General features: G+C 36.0%; 5 protein-coding genes across 5 annotated transcripts; 4 read left to right on the top strand and 1 right to left on the bottom strand.

The window, feature by feature from the left end:
- The first annotated feature begins 127 nt into the window (after positions 1–127).
- EV154DRAFT_206332 (uncharacterized protein) lies at positions 128–659 on the top strand. The gene is made up of 2 exons (XM_051594363.1): positions 128–229; positions 299–659. Exons 1-2 carry the CDS (start codon positions 164–166, stop codon positions 470–472), a joined length of 240 nt encoding a protein of 79 aa, XP_051458401.1. The 5' UTR covers positions 128–163; the 3' UTR covers positions 473–659.
- A 2,504-nt stretch (positions 660–3,163) lies between these two features.
- EV154DRAFT_506543 (uncharacterized protein) lies at positions 3,164–4,516 on the top strand. Its single transcript, XM_051601293.1, has 4 exons — positions 3,164–3,419; positions 3,472–3,703; positions 3,758–3,977; positions 4,046–4,516. The coding sequence occupies exons 1-4, from the start codon at positions 3,324–3,326 to the stop codon at positions 4,266–4,268; spliced, it is 771 nt and encodes a 256-aa protein (XP_051458400.1). The 5' UTR covers positions 3,164–3,323; the 3' UTR covers positions 4,269–4,516.
- Positions 4,517–5,233, top strand: EV154DRAFT_506540 (uncharacterized protein). The gene is made up of 3 exons (XM_051601292.1): positions 4,517–4,629; positions 4,696–4,891; positions 4,960–5,233. The coding sequence occupies exons 1-3, from the start codon at positions 4,600–4,602 to the stop codon at positions 5,172–5,174; spliced, it is 441 nt and encodes a 146-aa protein (XP_051458399.1). The 5' UTR covers positions 4,517–4,599; the 3' UTR covers positions 5,175–5,233.
- A 1,627-nt stretch (positions 5,234–6,860) lies between these two features.
- On the bottom strand, positions 6,861–13,240 carry EV154DRAFT_602087 (uncharacterized protein). The gene is made up of 5 exons (XM_051607270.1): positions 13,180–13,240; positions 12,395–13,123; positions 10,031–11,367; positions 8,373–8,427; positions 6,861–8,319 (listed from the first exon to the last, which is right to left on the bottom strand). The coding sequence occupies exons 1-5, from the start codon at positions 13,202–13,204 to the stop codon at positions 6,884–6,886; spliced, it is 3,582 nt and encodes a 1,193-aa protein (XP_051458398.1). The 5' UTR covers positions 13,205–13,240; the 3' UTR covers positions 6,861–6,883.
- Positions 13,241–14,059: 819 nt separating this feature from the next.
- EV154DRAFT_419491 (Chs5p-Arf1p-binding proteins-domain-containing protein) lies at positions 14,060–16,627 on the top strand (the record flags this gene model as incomplete). The annotated part of the gene is made up of 12 exons (XM_051595899.1): positions 14,060–14,141; positions 14,200–14,273; positions 14,337–14,423; positions 14,478–14,539; positions 14,587–14,679; positions 14,734–15,196; positions 15,248–15,335; positions 15,391–15,419; positions 15,472–15,624; positions 15,676–16,179; positions 16,236–16,400; positions 16,460–16,627. The coding sequence occupies 12 exons, from the start codon at positions 14,060–14,062 to the stop codon at positions 16,625–16,627; spliced, it is 1,968 nt and encodes a 655-aa protein (XP_051458397.1).
- Between the last annotated feature and the right edge of the window lie 150 nt (positions 16,628–16,777).

Here is a 16,777-nt window from a genome sequence, read left to right as displayed (position 1 = left end):
TAATCCTGCTTGACAGGTGCCATTGCAAATCAACTTAATTCTAATTCGCAAAACAAAAAAGGCATGATGAGGCGCAGTTTAAATAAGCTGAGCATCATTAGCTTTTTTTTTTTCTTGTCGCGTTTGGGTTTCTTTTTATAAACATAAAATATATAAAAAAAAAATGGAAAACCCATATTCAGTTTTAGAAACAGAAGACGTTGAAGAAGGAGAGCAAAAAGTCGTCGAAGTAAATTCAATAAGAAAAAAAAAAGTACTTTTTATAGCGGTAATTTGAACTCACCTTTAATTATTCTAGTATTTCCGTTTCAACAGTCTTGTTCCCGATGTCAAAGTGGAATTAAGCGACTCTAACTTTCCTGTGGACAGATACAGAAAAAGTTCTTCATTACTAGTTTGCTCAAGCATTTATGGGTATTTTGTCGCCGGCTCTTGCTCTGGTAAAGAAATTGAATTGTTCAATGTCTTTTGACATTAGAATTTAACAACAATTTAATTTAGGTTTTGTTTTGGGACAAACCGAACAATTGCGTGCAACCATTTACGGGGCTGAACGTGGTGTTGATGCTACGCCTTTTGAGGATTTGATCAAGGTATCCGTCACAGAAGGCCAAGTCAATATTATCGCCTTGACGTGCGATAATCTTCAACTCCTTGTGGGTGTTTCGGGCGGTATCTTATTGACATACAATATCAGTGATATTGTCAAGAACGTAAGAAGGATATAAAATCAGATCTTTTCTATCAACTAATTCATTCTACAGAAAGAGAATGCTGTGGCAGTTCACGCACAGACTTTGGATGATGAAATTATTTATATTCAACCCAATCCAGAAGTATATCCCGATATTGTTGCAGTCGCCACACAAAATGATGAATGCAAACTGATTCGATATATGACAAGTGAGATCATGGCGACACTTTCCAACGCGACCACCATGTCTTGGTCTCCCAAGGGAAAGCAAATTGTGTGTGGCACCAGAGACTTAGAGTTGATTGCCTACGACATACAAGGAAATCAAAGGGATCAGATAGATCCTCCTCTTGATATAATAGAAAATCCAGATTTCTATGTCAATGCGGTACTTTGGGTAGAAAACCATGTATTTTTAGCCATCTATTCCATATCCACTAATGCAGAGCATGTGCACAAGCCTTATATCATCAACCGTAAAGCCCCTACGATATCAGAAAAGTATACTTTAATGGGTGAAATTAATCCAATTTATGACTTTGAATGCCCCGATAGTCACTTTTATATTAGTTTAATTCGTGATTTTGGCATTGGCATTAAGAATTTAATTGTCTTGGCGAATTCGGCTGCTGGTGATTTAGCTGTTATCGGTCAAGATGAACAAGGTGATTGGTCCACTTGGATGCTAGATGAAAACATTCCAAGTTTGCCACTTTCTCGAGACGATCTCACAGATACGTACCCTGTTGGCCTAACTATCGATTTCTCAGCCTCAGAGCCTTTGGCTCCCTTTGATTCTGCTGAAGATGAGACTCCCGTGCCTCCTATGCCCGTGGTTTTATTCATGACAAACGAAGGTCGCATTTGTGCTTATCATGCTTATAATTCGGATTTGGCGAGATTGGGAGAGAAATACTCTGGTATGGTTACTTGTCAAGATATGAACAAGATTCCTGAACCTGCAAGTTTTCCACAAATTCCTGAAGCAACCGCCACTGTAGTTTCTAGTACATTCCGTGGTCCTGAGAACCCACCCACGTTTGGCGGAGCACCTTCCAAAATCCCATCTTTCAGTAGTTTAGGCACAAGCGCAACGGTGGCTAAACCCAGTGCAAGTACACCCACGTTTGGCTCTGCACCTTCCTCCACACCCACGTTTGGTTCTACCTCGTCTGTAGGTCTTGGTGCGTTTGGTGCTTCTGCTGGAACAGGACAAACTGTTTCTTTTGCATCCCTTGCGAAATCTGCATCTACTAGCACTTCTACTCCTGCTAGCGTATCAGCATTTGGGTATGGTGGTACAACCAATGTTGCTTCGACGTTTGGTGAGACATCTGCTTTTGGCGCTTTGGGGTCCAAAACAACTACTCAGCAACCTACATTTGGTTCATTTAGTTCGTTTGGAAATAAGGCATCTACAGAAACACCCAAATTTGGGTCTACATCGTTTGGAGCTAATCTGACTACTGAAACACCCAAATTTGGCTCTACATCCTCGTTTGGATCGTTATCTTCGTTTGGTGCTAAATCAACTACCGAAACACCTGCATTCGGATCTACATCCTCGTTCGGTGCCAAGCCTACATCATCGTTTGGCACCACTACACCCACCACACATCCTTTTGGAAACACATCTTTTGGCACATCCAAAAAAAAACCAGCTGTGGAAGAGAATATTGCTACATTTGGATCGCAGCCCGAAGGATGTAGCTTGAAATTTGAAGACATCCGGGACGAGCTTGAGGAAGAAAGCGATTCAGGTAGTGAAATTTCCAAGGTGAGCAGTATAGATAAATCTAAGGACGCGTTTGGATTTTCGCTCGAATCAGTCTCGGATGCTCTAGATTTATCCGTGAAAGAAAGAGAGGTCACGCAGGATACGGCCTCTACTGGAGAAAGTGATAAAGAAAACGAGGTTGAAGAGAAGATCGCAGAGGAAAATCGACTTGAAAAGGAAAAGAATGCCGAAGAAAAACAGGCATTGGAAGAAAAATTGGTCGAAGATCAAAAAGAAAATAAACTTGTTCAGGAATCTCAGGCTGCCGAAGTGAAGAAATCAGTAGATGAAGAGAGTGCTATTCGGGAACAAGAAAATTTCGATTCGGAAAAGTTCATGACTGAGGAAAAAAGAATCGCTGAATGTCAGAAAGCTGCCGAAGAAAAGATGGTTGCAAGGGATATTAAAATTGCCGAAGAGGCTAGAATTGCTGAAGAAAAGAAAGTAATCGAGGAGAAGCAAATGGCTGAAGATGCGGGCTATGCCGAAGAAAAGAGGGCTGCTGAGGAAAACAGAATTTCCGAAGAAAAGAGAATTGCGGAGGAAAACAGATTAGTAGAGGAAAAGAGATTAGCGGAGGAAAAGAGATTAGCAGAGGAAAAGAGAATCGCAGAAGAAAAGAGAATTACAGAAGAAAAGAGAATCGCGGAAGAAAAGAGAATCGCAGAAGAAAAGAGAATCGCAGAAGAAAAGAGAATTGCAGAGGAAAAGAGAATTGCAGAGGAAAAGAGAATTGCAGAGGAGAAGAGAATTGAGGAAGAGCGTATCGCCGAAGAACAGAGACTTGAAGAGGAAAGGTTAGCCGCTCTTAAGCCAGATCCACTTTTCGCTACCCGGGAAAGACCCGAACCCATGTATCCTACAGACCATGAAAGAGCACCTGGGATCACAGGCATGGCTAAAGAATTCGAGTCTATTTATTTTGACACCGAAGATAGTCTTGAATTGGTAAAGTGAAATATTTTAAAAGGTGTCATTTCCAATACTAATTCTTTTATAGACCTCATATCATCTGAAGGATATTGAAGAAGAACTCAGATTCCAGGAAAGATCCCGTTTTATTATAAAGAATTTGTCATATTTAGAAGATGATGAATATCAATGGAAGATGATTGATATGTTTGACACATCAATGATGATGGATACTTTGAACAACGATGCTTTGAAAGCAGACGAGGACTTGCGCTCACTTTTTGATTCTGTCACTTCATTATTAGAATCTACTGATAACTGTAAGCGTTCTCTAATTAATGAAAGCCTTCTCACTCTAATAATCTGTGATATAGTGAAACTAGACGAGATTAAATCTTGTTTAAAAGACGATGAGGTGAACCCTGATGCTTTGGATTCCATCAAGCAGTCACTGCAAGACGATGTGAAGAAGCAAGCAAAGGAATTAGAAACCAAGGCAACCAATAGCAAAGAAGACCTGAAAGCTTTGGAGAAACAAATTGAGCTGTATAAACAAGACCTGCAGTCGATTAAGTCGAACGAATTTGATGAAAGGTAAAAGGGGAAAGCTAGAAAATAACACACAAGCGTCAGATAAATGTAATTGACATTTTTTATTCAAGCAAAATTACAGCATATGCATTACGTCGAACCATTCGTGATATCGAAAAATCCATCAGTGTTCAAAGTAACAAAATTAGTTGCTTAGAACAAGAGGAGTTAGCACTTCGTTTAAAAAATAATACAGCTGCTCGAATCAGTTCCCCTTTGGAATCACAGAGAGGAGCTTTCGGAAAACAAGTGTATCTAAGTCTGCAAAAGTTTGGAAAACCATTAGCTGCATGAATTATCCATTACTAAATCCATTCCTGTACATTTGTAACCACAATTTTAATTAAAAAAAACTGCACATGTTCATGTGTAAAACCTTCATTTAAATTTTTTTAAAACAAAAATGAACGGTCTTGATGTTATCTAGCTATAATAAAGCGATGTCAGCTTGATAAAAGGTCGTACCCAACTTTTGGATGACAATGCAAATTGGATGTCGTACATGCAAAAGATAAATAGTCCACACAAATTGGGGAATCCATGCTGAGATTAAATTGTTGATTCAAAAAGGTGTTATGAATTTATTTTTTTGCTCTTTGTCAATTAAAAAGCATCTTTCGACATAATGTCTGCACTCAATGCTATTTTTACTGCTGTAAGTTGCAAACTTTTCGGTGAAAATTACTTGTATATAAACACACATATCTTTTCGACCTCTTAGCATGGTGTCATTCAAGGTGTCATTGCACTTCAATTCTTGTTAATTCCCCATGCTACTAGTTATTTTTTCCCTCAGGCATTCGATATAACTACTGTGCTTCTCATTCGCTTTTACGGTGCTTCTATGGCTGGTATGGCCGTAATTAGTTTATTGTGTCGAGATATGCCCAATATGCTGCCTTGCAAACGAGGAGCAGGTAAAAACTAAAAAAATTATGTAAAAGAAATTTTGACTGTGGCTCTAAAAGTTATATTTAAATTCAAGCTTGTGGCTTTATGTTTTATCACGGTATTATGGCGATGATCATTTTCCAATCGCGTAATGAAGGACCCCTTTCTGTAAATTCAAGCTGGGGACTTTCCGTCTTCCACGGTATCCAAGCATTTGTCTTGTATGCTTGGTATACGGCTACTGCAGGTCAAGTTAAAGCTTTTTTGAAACAAGGCAATGACTCTAATAAAAGTAAAAAAAACCATTAAAGATACACTCTTTTTTGTATGATATTTATAGAATAAAAGATTTCAACGTCACTCTATCCATTTTTCAAAGTAATCTAATATATCATAAAAATGCTGTGGTAAAAAAAAAAAAAAAAAGGCAGAAATCAAATAGGAAAGACAACAATGCCTTCTTTCTTCAAAATTTTCTCTCATTTAAAAATGAGTTCTTCAAAAGCCCAAAAAGTCGTCAAGGAGTGTCAAATATGCTTCAGTGAAGTACAGCAAGACTATATGGTATATCTTACTCCGGATTCATGTAATCACTGGGTATGTCGTACCTGTATGCGTGCATACTTTCAAGCCGCACTAAAGGATGACCGTTATTCGAGTTATGATCATATTGAATGTGCAGCTTCTGGTTGTAAGGAAAAGTATAACAGCTATGAGGTTGTTCGAAACATCTTTTCAGCTAGTGAAGTTGCAGCCTGGTGGGATGCAGCCATTAGTAGTAGAGCCTATATTAATAACAAGGTATGTTTTTATAATGATGGTGTCTTTAAAAAATAATGTAAACTTTAATAGGTTACATGCCCAATGGACGGCTGCAAAGCTGTATATGATGTAGATGAGGAGCTCACTAAAACTTGTAATTTTACTGAGTGTCAGGAGTGTCATCGAGGATTCTGTTTGACATGTCAAACCCCTTGGCACCCAGGTACAAGAAATAACGTATTCTTTAAAGTTTTCATTTTTATGTTAATTATTGCAAATAGATGTTATTAAGGTATTTGATGATAAGGAAGCCGAAAAGAAAACATTGGAAGAAGCCAAGCGATGTAACTGGAGGCAGTGTCCATCTTGCGGTCATCTTGTGGAAAGAAAGGTACTCAATCTAAGAACCTTGATAAATATAAAGTACCTAATAAATCTCTTTATTAGGGTGGATGCAATACAATGTATTGCAGATGCAAGAATTATTTGTAAAAACTAAATTGTCTAATTATTAAGGACACTTATACTTATTATATTCTTCTATGATTTTACTAGCTGTTACAACTGTGGTCAGAGCAAGTGCAGTTGTACAGGGAACCATCCGCATATGAATATCAACTATCCCGGTATTGTTAATATTCAACCTGATTTGTTTCAACTGCCTGACCTCCTTGCACCAGTTGTGGCTCCTCGACATGCTATTGCTCCCCGACGTGCTATTGTTCCCCAACAGGCTGTTGTCCCTCGACAAGCTGTTGTCCCTCGACAAGCTGTTGTCCCTCGACAAGCTGTTGTCCCTCGACAAGCTGTTGTCCCTCGACAAGCTGCTGTCCCTCGACAAGCTGTTGTTTCTCAACGTGTTGTTATTCCGCAGGCTTTCTTACCTTTACGTACTAATCTTCCCCAACAAGTTACTGTTCCTCAACCAGCTTCGTTTACCCCAAGAACACCTACCTCACGAAAAGCGTCTCAATCTTCTAGGCATTATATCTAAAATTAAGCTTCAAATATTTCAAGTACTGGCTGTTAATAATGTAAAAGTGTTGTATCTTGCGATATATAATGATTTGTTTGTTAAATCTATTCGACTACTTATCAAAGGACTCTGTTAATTTTCTAAATAAAACACTCTCATATTTAGCTTAATATGTAATTGTTATCAATATACATTTATGGGTTATTCACAAATAATTTAAACAGTAACCATTTATTTTCTTATGCAATTAATAAGATCTGATTACAATGAGGCAATGGCATTACTTAAATTTTTTCGTTCGTCGTTTCTTAGTCTTGTTATTTTTTCGGCTGGATACTTCAAGTGTATTCATTGATTGAAGCATCGTCACCTGATCAATCATGTACTGAGCAGGTAAAAAGCCTGCTTCGACCGACATATAAAGATATTCTAGAGCCTTGTCATGATCTACTTTTCCCTGGTAGCCCTCATGATACATTCCACCTAATATAAACATTGACCTTGGACACTTCATTGATACACCTTGCAACAAATATTCGTGTGCTTTTACTTCGTCCTCCTTCACTCCTAAACCCTTCAAGTACATCATTCCAATTGCTGAGGCAGAAGGTGGAAACCCTTTTTTCATTGATTCCAAGGCAAGCTTCATGGCTTTTTTGTAATCTGGTTTAACACCATCGCCTCCTTCTAAATATATGCTACTCATAAAGAAACAGGCTTTACCGCTTTCTGTTACTGTATTAAGGGCTTCAAAATATTGCAGGGCCAGTTTGTAATCACGTTTGGGGCCTATCTTGAAATAGTTTGTACCAGCATCTTGTAACTCTTCGGTATCACCGCCCATTTCTGCAGCTTTAACGTACCATCTAATGGCTTCTTGAGTATTATGTTCTACTCCGATTCCATCCTTATAACACGACCCAACGACCGAACAGGCTTCAGCATTTCCATTTATTCCAGAATTTTTAAACCAATGAAAAGATTTTGCCCTGTCTATCTTTATGACTTTGTCGCCATCCATATACACCATCCCTAAAAACTTTTGGGCAATGGCGATAGAATCTGATTGTTTATTTGTCAATAGATTCCAAAACAGCTCTTGATACATGGCGCCATTGTTGTCGTTGCGAGAAACAGTCTTTGCAAGAAGATAAAGTGAAGCTAGACCTTGGTTTCTTTTGTTTCTTATATTTGTCTTGATTTCAGTTGGAACGTGACTCCTGTCCATTTTAAAAAGTTTGGAACCAAATAAAAAATCTATATCTTCATCCTTTGTTGTATTATTTGTAACTTTTTCTAGCCAAAATATAGCCCTTTCGAGATCTGTTTTGCCGAACCATCCATTTCGATGACCATGTCCTAAAACCACCATAGCACTAATCCATCTATTATCAGCGGCCAGTGTCAACCATTTCTTAGCTGTAATGTAATCACCTGGTATGTTTTCATCACCGTCAAAATACAGCATACCTAAAAGATATTGTGCCACTCTGTTTTGCCATTCTGTAGCAGCCAAATTGTAATAAATAAGAGCTTTTTTGACATCTCTTTTATCCAATCCCAGACCGGTAAAGTTAAAGATGGCAAAAAACAGAATCCCATATTCATTGTTGTAAGTAGACGACTTTTCAAAATGATGTAAAGCATTTGTATAATCATTCTGATTCATAAACTGTATACCCATAAATAGGTCTTTATCACCGGGTTCGGGATAATCTGTATTGAAATAATGAGATTTTTGTGTTTTATTATAGTATGCAAGTACTTACCACTGAGTTGGTATAAAACTTTCATGATTGGAATAAAGAAACAGGCTGTTAAAATCTAAAAAAGTCAAAATATAAAGAATATTTTCGATGGCGTGTTTGTTTGAATAGGATTATCTAAATTTAGATCATGTTATTATTAACACAAGTTGTTATGATGGCGTAAGCGCGCAATTATGACTAATTCTAATTGAAACATATGTAAAGTATTGATATTGCTACAATTACGAAAGTATTGCTCCTAGTTGAGCATAAAATGTAAAGAACACAGCCACAGACATAAGCGGTAGTAAGCAAAAACACAATTGCTCCCTTTCTAGTAATTAAAAAAATCTATTCCATGTGGTATGATGATTTTATTTTCAGACTTTATGTGATGTGTCGTCATTTCCAAGAAAAGCAAAATCTGCACATCATTATCCGTGAGCGCAAATGTCATTAAAAATAAAATGAAAGATTCAGTCATATCTGAATAATTGTTTATTATGAAAAAAAAAAGCTTTTAAAGTATTATTAACGGTGAGATTGTCATATTAAAATAAAGTATATAATTGTATCTACGGATTATTCTGCATGAAAGGAAAAAGTAGAAACCACATCCGTCGTCAATGTTTGAACTGATATATCGATAAACGTTACATACTGTGGTAAAAATTACATACCTTCTTTTGTAGCGGTACGTTAGTTATTCAACCTATGTTGCAGAAAAATAGCCACTATCAACGCAAGAGACACTGTCACTAGCTGAACTAGAACAGCAGCAGCCCATAATATTTAATAATACTTATGGTTGATAAATGAGTAGAAACTGTTTTTTTATAGAACATGTGGTTGGTAAGTGTTGTCAACAGTGTAGTTAGAATCTAATAAATGTATTGTGTTTATATTCAATTGTTGCTAGAAGTCGTCAGCGGACCTTAAGGTTCAAAAAAAAAAGTTATGAATGAAATACTTCGGGTCTGTAAACAGATGTCCCTGTTAACAATTAACACAATTTATAAAGTAGAGATATTTGTGCCATTGATAAAAGTTCAATACAAAGAGTGCCGCTCTTTAAGTTCATATAAGATTACACTATAGTATAACTATTCGAAAAAATCAATATAACACCATAATTTTTTTTTTTTGCTTTACCCAAGATGGCAGAGAGGGTTTACAACATACCAATAAACTGTAAACTATTTGATACAATTTTACCATTAGATAAGACATGATTATGATCACACATTTGCTTAATTAAACCTTATAACAATAATCAATCAGGTTTTCTTATCAATAGAGTTAAATTAATAACTTGCTGTTACCCAGAAATCAATTATCCCTCGGTGTTTCGACTAATTGTGGTTCTTTGTTCTTGGTTTTTTTCCAAACACATGCAATATTCCCCCCTATTGCTCTAAGTTGTGATTTTGTATTATATTAAATGATTGGTTATGGAAAGACAAAATGTTATTATGTAGCATCATAGTTAATTGCATGACCTAAAGTTATCATAAACGTAATTATAGTAGACGAAGTTAGTGACAATTATCATAAATCAGCAACAATTTGTATTGATATCGATGGCATAATATATTTATTTTACAAGTAACAAACAGCTTTATAAAATGAATTTCACTTTAATTTTTTACACGTTTTACATGTTTTGGGGCAGATCGTACCATGCCAATCATTGATTTCATCATCAGAACTTCTTCAATTCTAGTTTCTGCTGGTAAAAAACCAGCTTCATTTGATTTTTCATAATGTTCCAATGCCTTGTCTAAATCTACTTTCCCTTTATACCCCTCATAATGCATATTACCTAGCATGTAGTTAGCTTGTGCATTCCCCATCAATGCTCCTTTATCCAACCACTCATATGCCATCGCCTCGTTTTTCTTCGTACCCTGGCCACAGAGGAAAAATGTCCCAATAGATATGGATGCTTTGCTGCATCCGTTTTCAACTGCTTTCGAATAAAAGTCTATTGCTTTCGAATAGTCTTGTCTAATTCCATTGCTACCAGACTCATATAGAGAACCCATCATAAAGTATACCTCCCCAATTTCAGTTTGCTCTCGAACTACATCAAGGTATGCTAAAGTTGTTCCAAAATCAGGTACAGTGCCATTACCAAAGAGATACATTCGACCAAACTTCTTTGATCTCATGTACCATTTCATAACTTCTTTACAATCTTTTTCTGCGTCTACGCCATCATCGTAAAATGATTCTGCTGCTAGCTTTACTCCGGAGTTTTCATCCTCTTTTGCTTTCTTAAACCAAAAAAGCGATTCTTCTAAATCTACCTCAACATTTTTTCCTCCGACCCTGTAAATGTCTACCAAGAGTAATTGGCAGATTTTCTCTAAATTTGGCTTCTTGTTTGTCATCAAAACCCAGAAAAGTACTTGATAAACCTCACATAAAATTTCCTTTTCTGTCAAATGGGACGATGCCATGCACTGGGCTCCTTGAATAGAATTGTCTCGTCCTGTTGCAAATACCTCAGACACTTGCTTTTTTATAACAACGTTAAATGATTTATTTCCAAACAGATATGCTGCGTCTTGGTCGTTGCTTTCTATGACTTTTTTGCACCAATATATAGCCTTTTCTAAATCCTGATTCTTTTTATTTGCAACGTAGTAATATTGAGCCAGGTGGGTCATAGCCTGGATCCATCCATTATTTGCAGATAGAGTAATCCATTTTATTGCTGCTTCGAAATCTTGATTGATGTTTTCATCGCCTTCAAAGTACATTGCTCCTATAACATATTGGGCAACACGGTTGTTCCATTCCGTTGCAACTTTTTCTAACAAAGTCAGGGCTTTGAAGGGGTTTCTTTTATCTGTGCCAAACCCAACAAAGTTAAATATCGCGACAAAGAGGGTTGCATATTCATTGTCATAATTTTGCGCTTTCTCAAAATGATTCAAAGCCTTTAACAGATCGTTTTTATTAATCTGTTCCACCCCTTTTTTGAGATCTTTATCCCCAGGTTCAGGAAAATCTGAAAGAAATAAGAAGTAAGTTATATGTTGGGGTCAATTTGATAAATATACACCTTCAGATTTATATATTATCTCCATAAGATTGGGAAAAAAACGAAAGAAACACAGCATGTAATAAAAATACTAATGATATTTTTAGATACAACTTATTTGTTTATTTATAATACATTATGCTTGAAAAACGCCATATTACAGACGATCAAACAGTATAATAAACGTTTTAAGTATTATATTTGCTGTGTTAATGACAAGTAGACAAAACTATGCACAACTCTCATCTCACAAAAACAATGTAACTATTCTCTGTGTCTTAGGACGTGCTAGTGATTTGGTACGTCAAACTACAGGATTTTTTCTATAACGTTTTTTTGACCAGGAAGTACTTCCGAGTTAGAACAAGCTATACCCGATTTGCTCCCAGTTGTAGAACTGAACATCTTCAGGAAGTCGGCGAGCATGATGTTTTGCATTTAGATCTCCGTGTGTACCACTGATTAACTTGATACTGTTTATTTAAAGCGGAAATAAATATTATGGTTTTATTCACTGATAAAGAAATAGGTAAACAACCCTCTTTCCGAGATTCAGTTCATCAGATTGAAGTGGTTTCTTTAAATCTTTTCGTTTTATGATGACATATACTTTACATAATAAATGTATTGTTGATTCATTATATCAGGGTAAAAGAAAGAACATCTGATGATAGCTAAATATAGTATGAATACGGCGTTTAAGATCTCGCGTCCTTTCAACAAAACGGTTTATTTTGATATTTTATAGTAGTATTCAGATACTATATTAGTATATAGTTCAAACGGGTATGATGTGTTCTACTGGTTTAAGTACTTCCTATAAACTCCATATAAAACTATACAAATTTCTCCAAGTTATTATCAACTGTAATCTTTATTCTTAATTATTTCACACCCTTATTGTACAATAGTCCAATCTTTAAACAAACATTCATATTTCCATTTTTTGCTGCTCTTTCGTAGTAGTAAAGGGCCTTTTCTTTGTTTAATATACTTAGCTCGTATATTTTTGCCAGAGAAAACTGAGAGGCGGCAACGCTGCTTGACTTTGTATTTGACATTGTATCCCACCAAAACGCTTGATCTATCATATCAACCTCCGAATCTGTGTAACGAAGACTAATTTGAATTGACGCATGAATGGGAAACGATGCTAGACGTCTGGTTGATGCTTCTTTTACTAATTTTTTCATTTCTTCTTCTACAAAATTCATATCAACTTCAAATACACAATTTCCAAATAAGCATACTGTATTATTTTCGATGCATTCGTTTGCATTATCATCCTTTTTTTCAATCTGCTTAAGCCAATATATCGCTTTGCTAAGATCTTTTTTTACGATGTCACCAATACTATAAGCATTTGCTAAATGTCCCATGGCATCAGACCATCCATTTTTTGCTGCTATTAGAAGCCACTTGAATGCTTCTTCGTAATTCTGTACGATCCCTTCATCCCCCTCAAAATAGATCATTCCTATAAGATATTGTGCCACAGGGCTTAGCCATAGCAAAGCTGCCTTTTTGAAATATACAAGCGCCTTTTCCGGGTCCCTTTTTGATGTACCTAACTTTAATAGATGGAATATGGCAACAAATATAAGGCCATGCTCATTATCATAAGTAGATGCTTTTTCGAAGCATTTCAAAGCCTGACTGTAATCCCTTGTATTAAGCTTTTGTATTCCTTTTTGAACATACTGGTCTCCAGGTTCAGGGAAGTCTATTGAGCGATATAAAAAAATGAAGTTTTATTTTTTAAGGCTTACGAAATATTACCTTCTCTTTTGTAATTTATTTTCATAACTAATTTAAGATTGATGAATGATGTGAAGCAAAGAAAGGGGCTGATTTTATACAAAAAAAGGGGGTTGATTCATTTGAAAATTAAATTTGATTCGTCTATCTCAAGTCGAAAAAGCGTAGTATAAATTGGCGCCATTATTGCTATAAACAAAAGGTATATACCATAATTACCGAATAATTAATAGACATTATATTAATTTAGGTGGATGACATTTCTGACGAAGCCAATCTGATAAATGTGTCACCCTTTTTTATAAAAACGTTATTCTTTAATTTATCACACTGTCGCAATTGCTTCATATTGAAAGGCTTTGTATCGTCAATTAGAAACACTAGAGATAAAACCATCCCAAAGTTGCCAAATGTTTCAAATCCCTTTCTTTAAGGATTGGCTAATTAATGATGTTCACACTTTAAACTTACTAACTATTTGACCGTAACTAAAGTATTATAAGCTGAAAGATATATTTATAAAAAACCACCCCGGTTCATACATTCCTTCTTTTTTTAACCGTTACATAATTGTTGTTAGTTTATAGCCTCAATTGATTTCGTCTTATTTATGTATAGTGCGCATCTTCAATTGTAATATGTTGGTCGAAAAAGTGGCCAATCTATTTCAAAAATCCAACCTTCCTTTCTTTAAAAAAACCCATGTGTACACACTGTATCGATAAAATGTGTTCTTTTATAGTGATCATTTTTACATCTGCAAAAGGGTTGTATGTAAGTTTGAAAAAGTAATCATATTGTTTGTCTGGTCTTAAAATTAATATGAACCTCGTTTCGGATCTTCACGACAATTATTTTATTACGCTTTTCAGACTAGAAGTAAACCTTTTTCTTCTTCTAAATGGCAGATTCACTAAAAGACATTCCTGAGTTCTTTGAGACTGAACTCGGAGAGGCTATAATTGCGCGAACAGATGCTTTAGGTAATTATGCTCAAAATATCTAACTCAGGAACCAAACTAATAATAATATATTACAAAGGAACATTTCGCGAATTAGGTCCTCCAGATCTATGTCACATTATAAAAGTTAATGCCAAGCCAGGTATCAAGGAGGTACATACAGCAGGCTATGATGTTCGGACTTATACTTAGTTTTTGCGTCCCTTTATTATTTAGTTAGGTAGCTATCACTATATCTCAGGTGTGGATGCGTCTTCTTCCGCTTCTCTAGCAGCGTATTTAAACTCGCTGACTTATTCCATGGTAAATTAATCTTTTTTCAAACTACACTTATTACGAATGCTAAACTAAATATAGGACGATACTCAATCGTGGTTTACAAAATCAAACTCTTGGCGTATTCGATCTGGTATATATTGGTATGATTATTATAAATTTTTTCCAACTAAATACTAATATTACGCAGCTGCTATAATGCATTTTCTCGGGTAGATGTTAGGGTAGAAGTAAAGATTCCGGGTGGTGTAGAAAGTTATTATGTGGATGTTCGCGGCGAAAGGTAAAAAGGGTCTATGATGGTTACACACATACCGGTTTTAAAAGGCGCAAATAGGCATGAAGCAACTGCTGAAATATGGCAGGAGACTTATCTATCTGCCGTATTGAGAGCTATTCTGTACTCGGACGATAGCTATTATCGATTAGCAGGATACCGTAAAGTAGATCCAATATTAAATTTACCAGCAGAAGCGAGATTTTTAGAAGCGGTCGAATCATTGTTTTGGAAAGGTTGGCAATTGGGTAGTAAACCCGAGATCCAAGTTGCTACATCAGTCCATAATCATTTGACGGATGGTGTCATGAAGTATTTTGGCGATAGCTTTCGGTTTGCACCAGCTATTGAATTATTTAAAAAATTGCACAAAAAGGATCCAGAAGTTGGGGCCCTCTTGGCAAAAGCCTATATTGGTCAAAACGAAGAAATAAAGGCTGTGAAAGTACTGTATGAAGATTTGAAATCTGTTTCGATGAGCTACCCTTTAATCCATGTACAAGTTGATTTTTTACGGGAAAAGGTGATGACAGTTTCATTTTTTACTACTTTATACTAACTTAAATAATACCAGGGAGAGTATACCATGGCTTTGAAGTTAGCAAAATATGCAGTGGATACAACACCATCGGAATACTTAACTTGGGCTAAATTGACGGAAGGTTCGTAAGCTATATATAAGAATAAATTATACTGTAACTGAAACAAAAATTTTAGTTTATATTGATCTTAATGATTACAAAAACGTAGGACCTAAAATATTTTTAGTGATTGAGATATTAATTTTTATTTATCCAGGCTCTACTGACTTTAAACTCATGCCCAATGTTTACCTACAATGAACGTGATATGCATCGTATGCCCGCCGCTGCCAGGACACATCTTCCCATTAAACCGGATATTATAAATTCGGGTATTATGGAGGAAGACTCTGCCGGACGTGAATCAGAGGTAATAAATAATGGTTGCATACCTGATATTTAAACTAAACTTGTTTTGTAGACTGACTCCAATATATCCCGACTTCCAGCACCTGCTTTGCATGGAACATTTTCTAAAGCATACTCATTGTTGACAAGACTCGCCAATGCTTTAGGATGGGATGAGCTACTTCGATGCAGATCACAAGTTTTTGTAATGGAAGAAGAATACCGTATGCATAAAGCCCAGGAAGGGAATAGAAGGAGCATGGTAAAGGCTGATGACTTGGACCAAAAGTTAAAAGAAACTTCTATCGCTGAACCGAAAGTTCCTGAACCATCCGTTGAAAAACCAACACAGACGGCAGAAGATGAACTGAAAGAAGAAGTATCGTTTTCTTTTGGAAATAAAAGGCTGTGTGAAAGATGGCTCGACAATCTTTTTATGGTTTTGTACGAGGATTTGAGGATTTACACTTTTTGGAGAACCGAATCTGCCCACTACCGCGCCCAAAAAATAGCATATCGCAAAACAGGTACCGAGTGGGAACTCTTGGGCGATTTAGGATTAAGGTTATGGCATGAAGTAAGTTATGGAATTAGCTAAATCAAATGTCTATCTAACAAAGAATACTTTTATAGAATGAAGCAAAGGAAGCATACGAGTTCTGCTTAGATTATAAATTTTCTGCAAAAGCGTGGATGAGATTGTTAGAAATATATGCCAAGGAAGGAAACACACAAAAAGCATTACTAGCCGCTGTAAAATTAACCGTTTATCACGAACGCTGGTATCACGAAATAGTGGTGCGTACTTTTACCAGAACTTAAAAATTGTTGTTTACTAATTTTTTTTTGATAATTAGTATCCCACTGAAATTTCATGTAACTTGAACAGCCTGATCAGAAAGGCTGGTCTCTCAAAAATGCAAAACATTTTAACATCCATGAACTTGCCCAAACCTGTCCAAAAGTTAATGACCCGTTATTTTGATTACGGCGAGCTTTTTAAGGTGGAAGGATATGAATTATAATAACTTCTGAAAATAAAGAATAAGCAATCAACCATCAACTTAATTATTGGCAGCTGCATACTACCTGTGCAGTTCAGCAATAAGCTTTTACGTGGTGTATATTTATGATCCCCGCGCGTAAAATTTTGATGTTTTGTTTTACTTGAGATT

This window comes from Mucor mucedo (genome assembly GCF_025094135.1).
Source record: "Mucor mucedo strain NRRL 3635 chromosome Unknown EV154scaffold_38, whole genome shotgun sequence".
In the NCBI taxonomy this organism is placed as follows: domain Eukaryota; kingdom Fungi; phylum Mucoromycota; class Mucoromycetes; order Mucorales; family Mucoraceae; genus Mucor; species Mucor mucedo.
This window is presented reverse-complemented; position numbering and strand designations above follow the sequence as displayed.

Bases quoted from the DNA above. Each gene is read 5' to 3' on its own strand.
- EV154DRAFT_206332 (XM_051594363.1), top strand. From the start codon at position 164: ATGGAAAACCCATATTCAGTTTTAGAAACAGAAGACGTTGAAGAAGGA. The intron at 230-298 runs GTAAATTCAATA...TAATTATTCTAG, and splicing joins GAGAGCAAAAAGTCGTCGAA to TATTTCCGTTTCAACAGTCT.
- EV154DRAFT_506543 (XM_051601293.1), top strand. From the start codon at position 3,324: ATGTATCCTACAGACCATGAAAGAGCACCTGGGATCACAGGCATGGCT. The intron at 3,420-3,471 runs GTAAAGTGAAAT...ATTCTTTTATAG, and splicing joins CCGAAGATAGTCTTGAATTG to ACCTCATATCATCTGAAGGA. The intron at 3,704-3,757 runs GTAAGCGTTCTC...TCTGTGATATAG, and splicing joins ATTAGAATCTACTGATAACT to TGAAACTAGACGAGATTAAA.
- EV154DRAFT_506540 (XM_051601292.1), top strand. From the start codon at position 4,600: ATGTCTGCACTCAATGCTATTTTTACTGCT. The intron at 4,630-4,695 runs GTAAGTTGCAAA...TCGACCTCTTAG, and splicing joins TCAATGCTATTTTTACTGCT to CATGGTGTCATTCAAGGTGT. The intron at 4,892-4,959 runs GTAAAAACTAAA...TTTAAATTCAAG, and splicing joins GCCTTGCAAACGAGGAGCAG to CTTGTGGCTTTATGTTTTAT.
- EV154DRAFT_602087 (XM_051607270.1), bottom strand. From the start codon at position 13,204: ATGAAAATAAATTACAAAAGAGAAG. The intron at 13,124-13,179 runs GTAATATTTCGT...ATCGCTCAATAG, and splicing joins AATAAATTACAAAAGAGAAG to ACTTCCCTGAACCTGGAGAC. The intron at 11,368-12,394 runs GTATATTAAACA...TATTTCTTTCAG, and splicing joins GGCAAAAATATACGAGCTAA to ATTTTCCTGAACCTGGGGAT.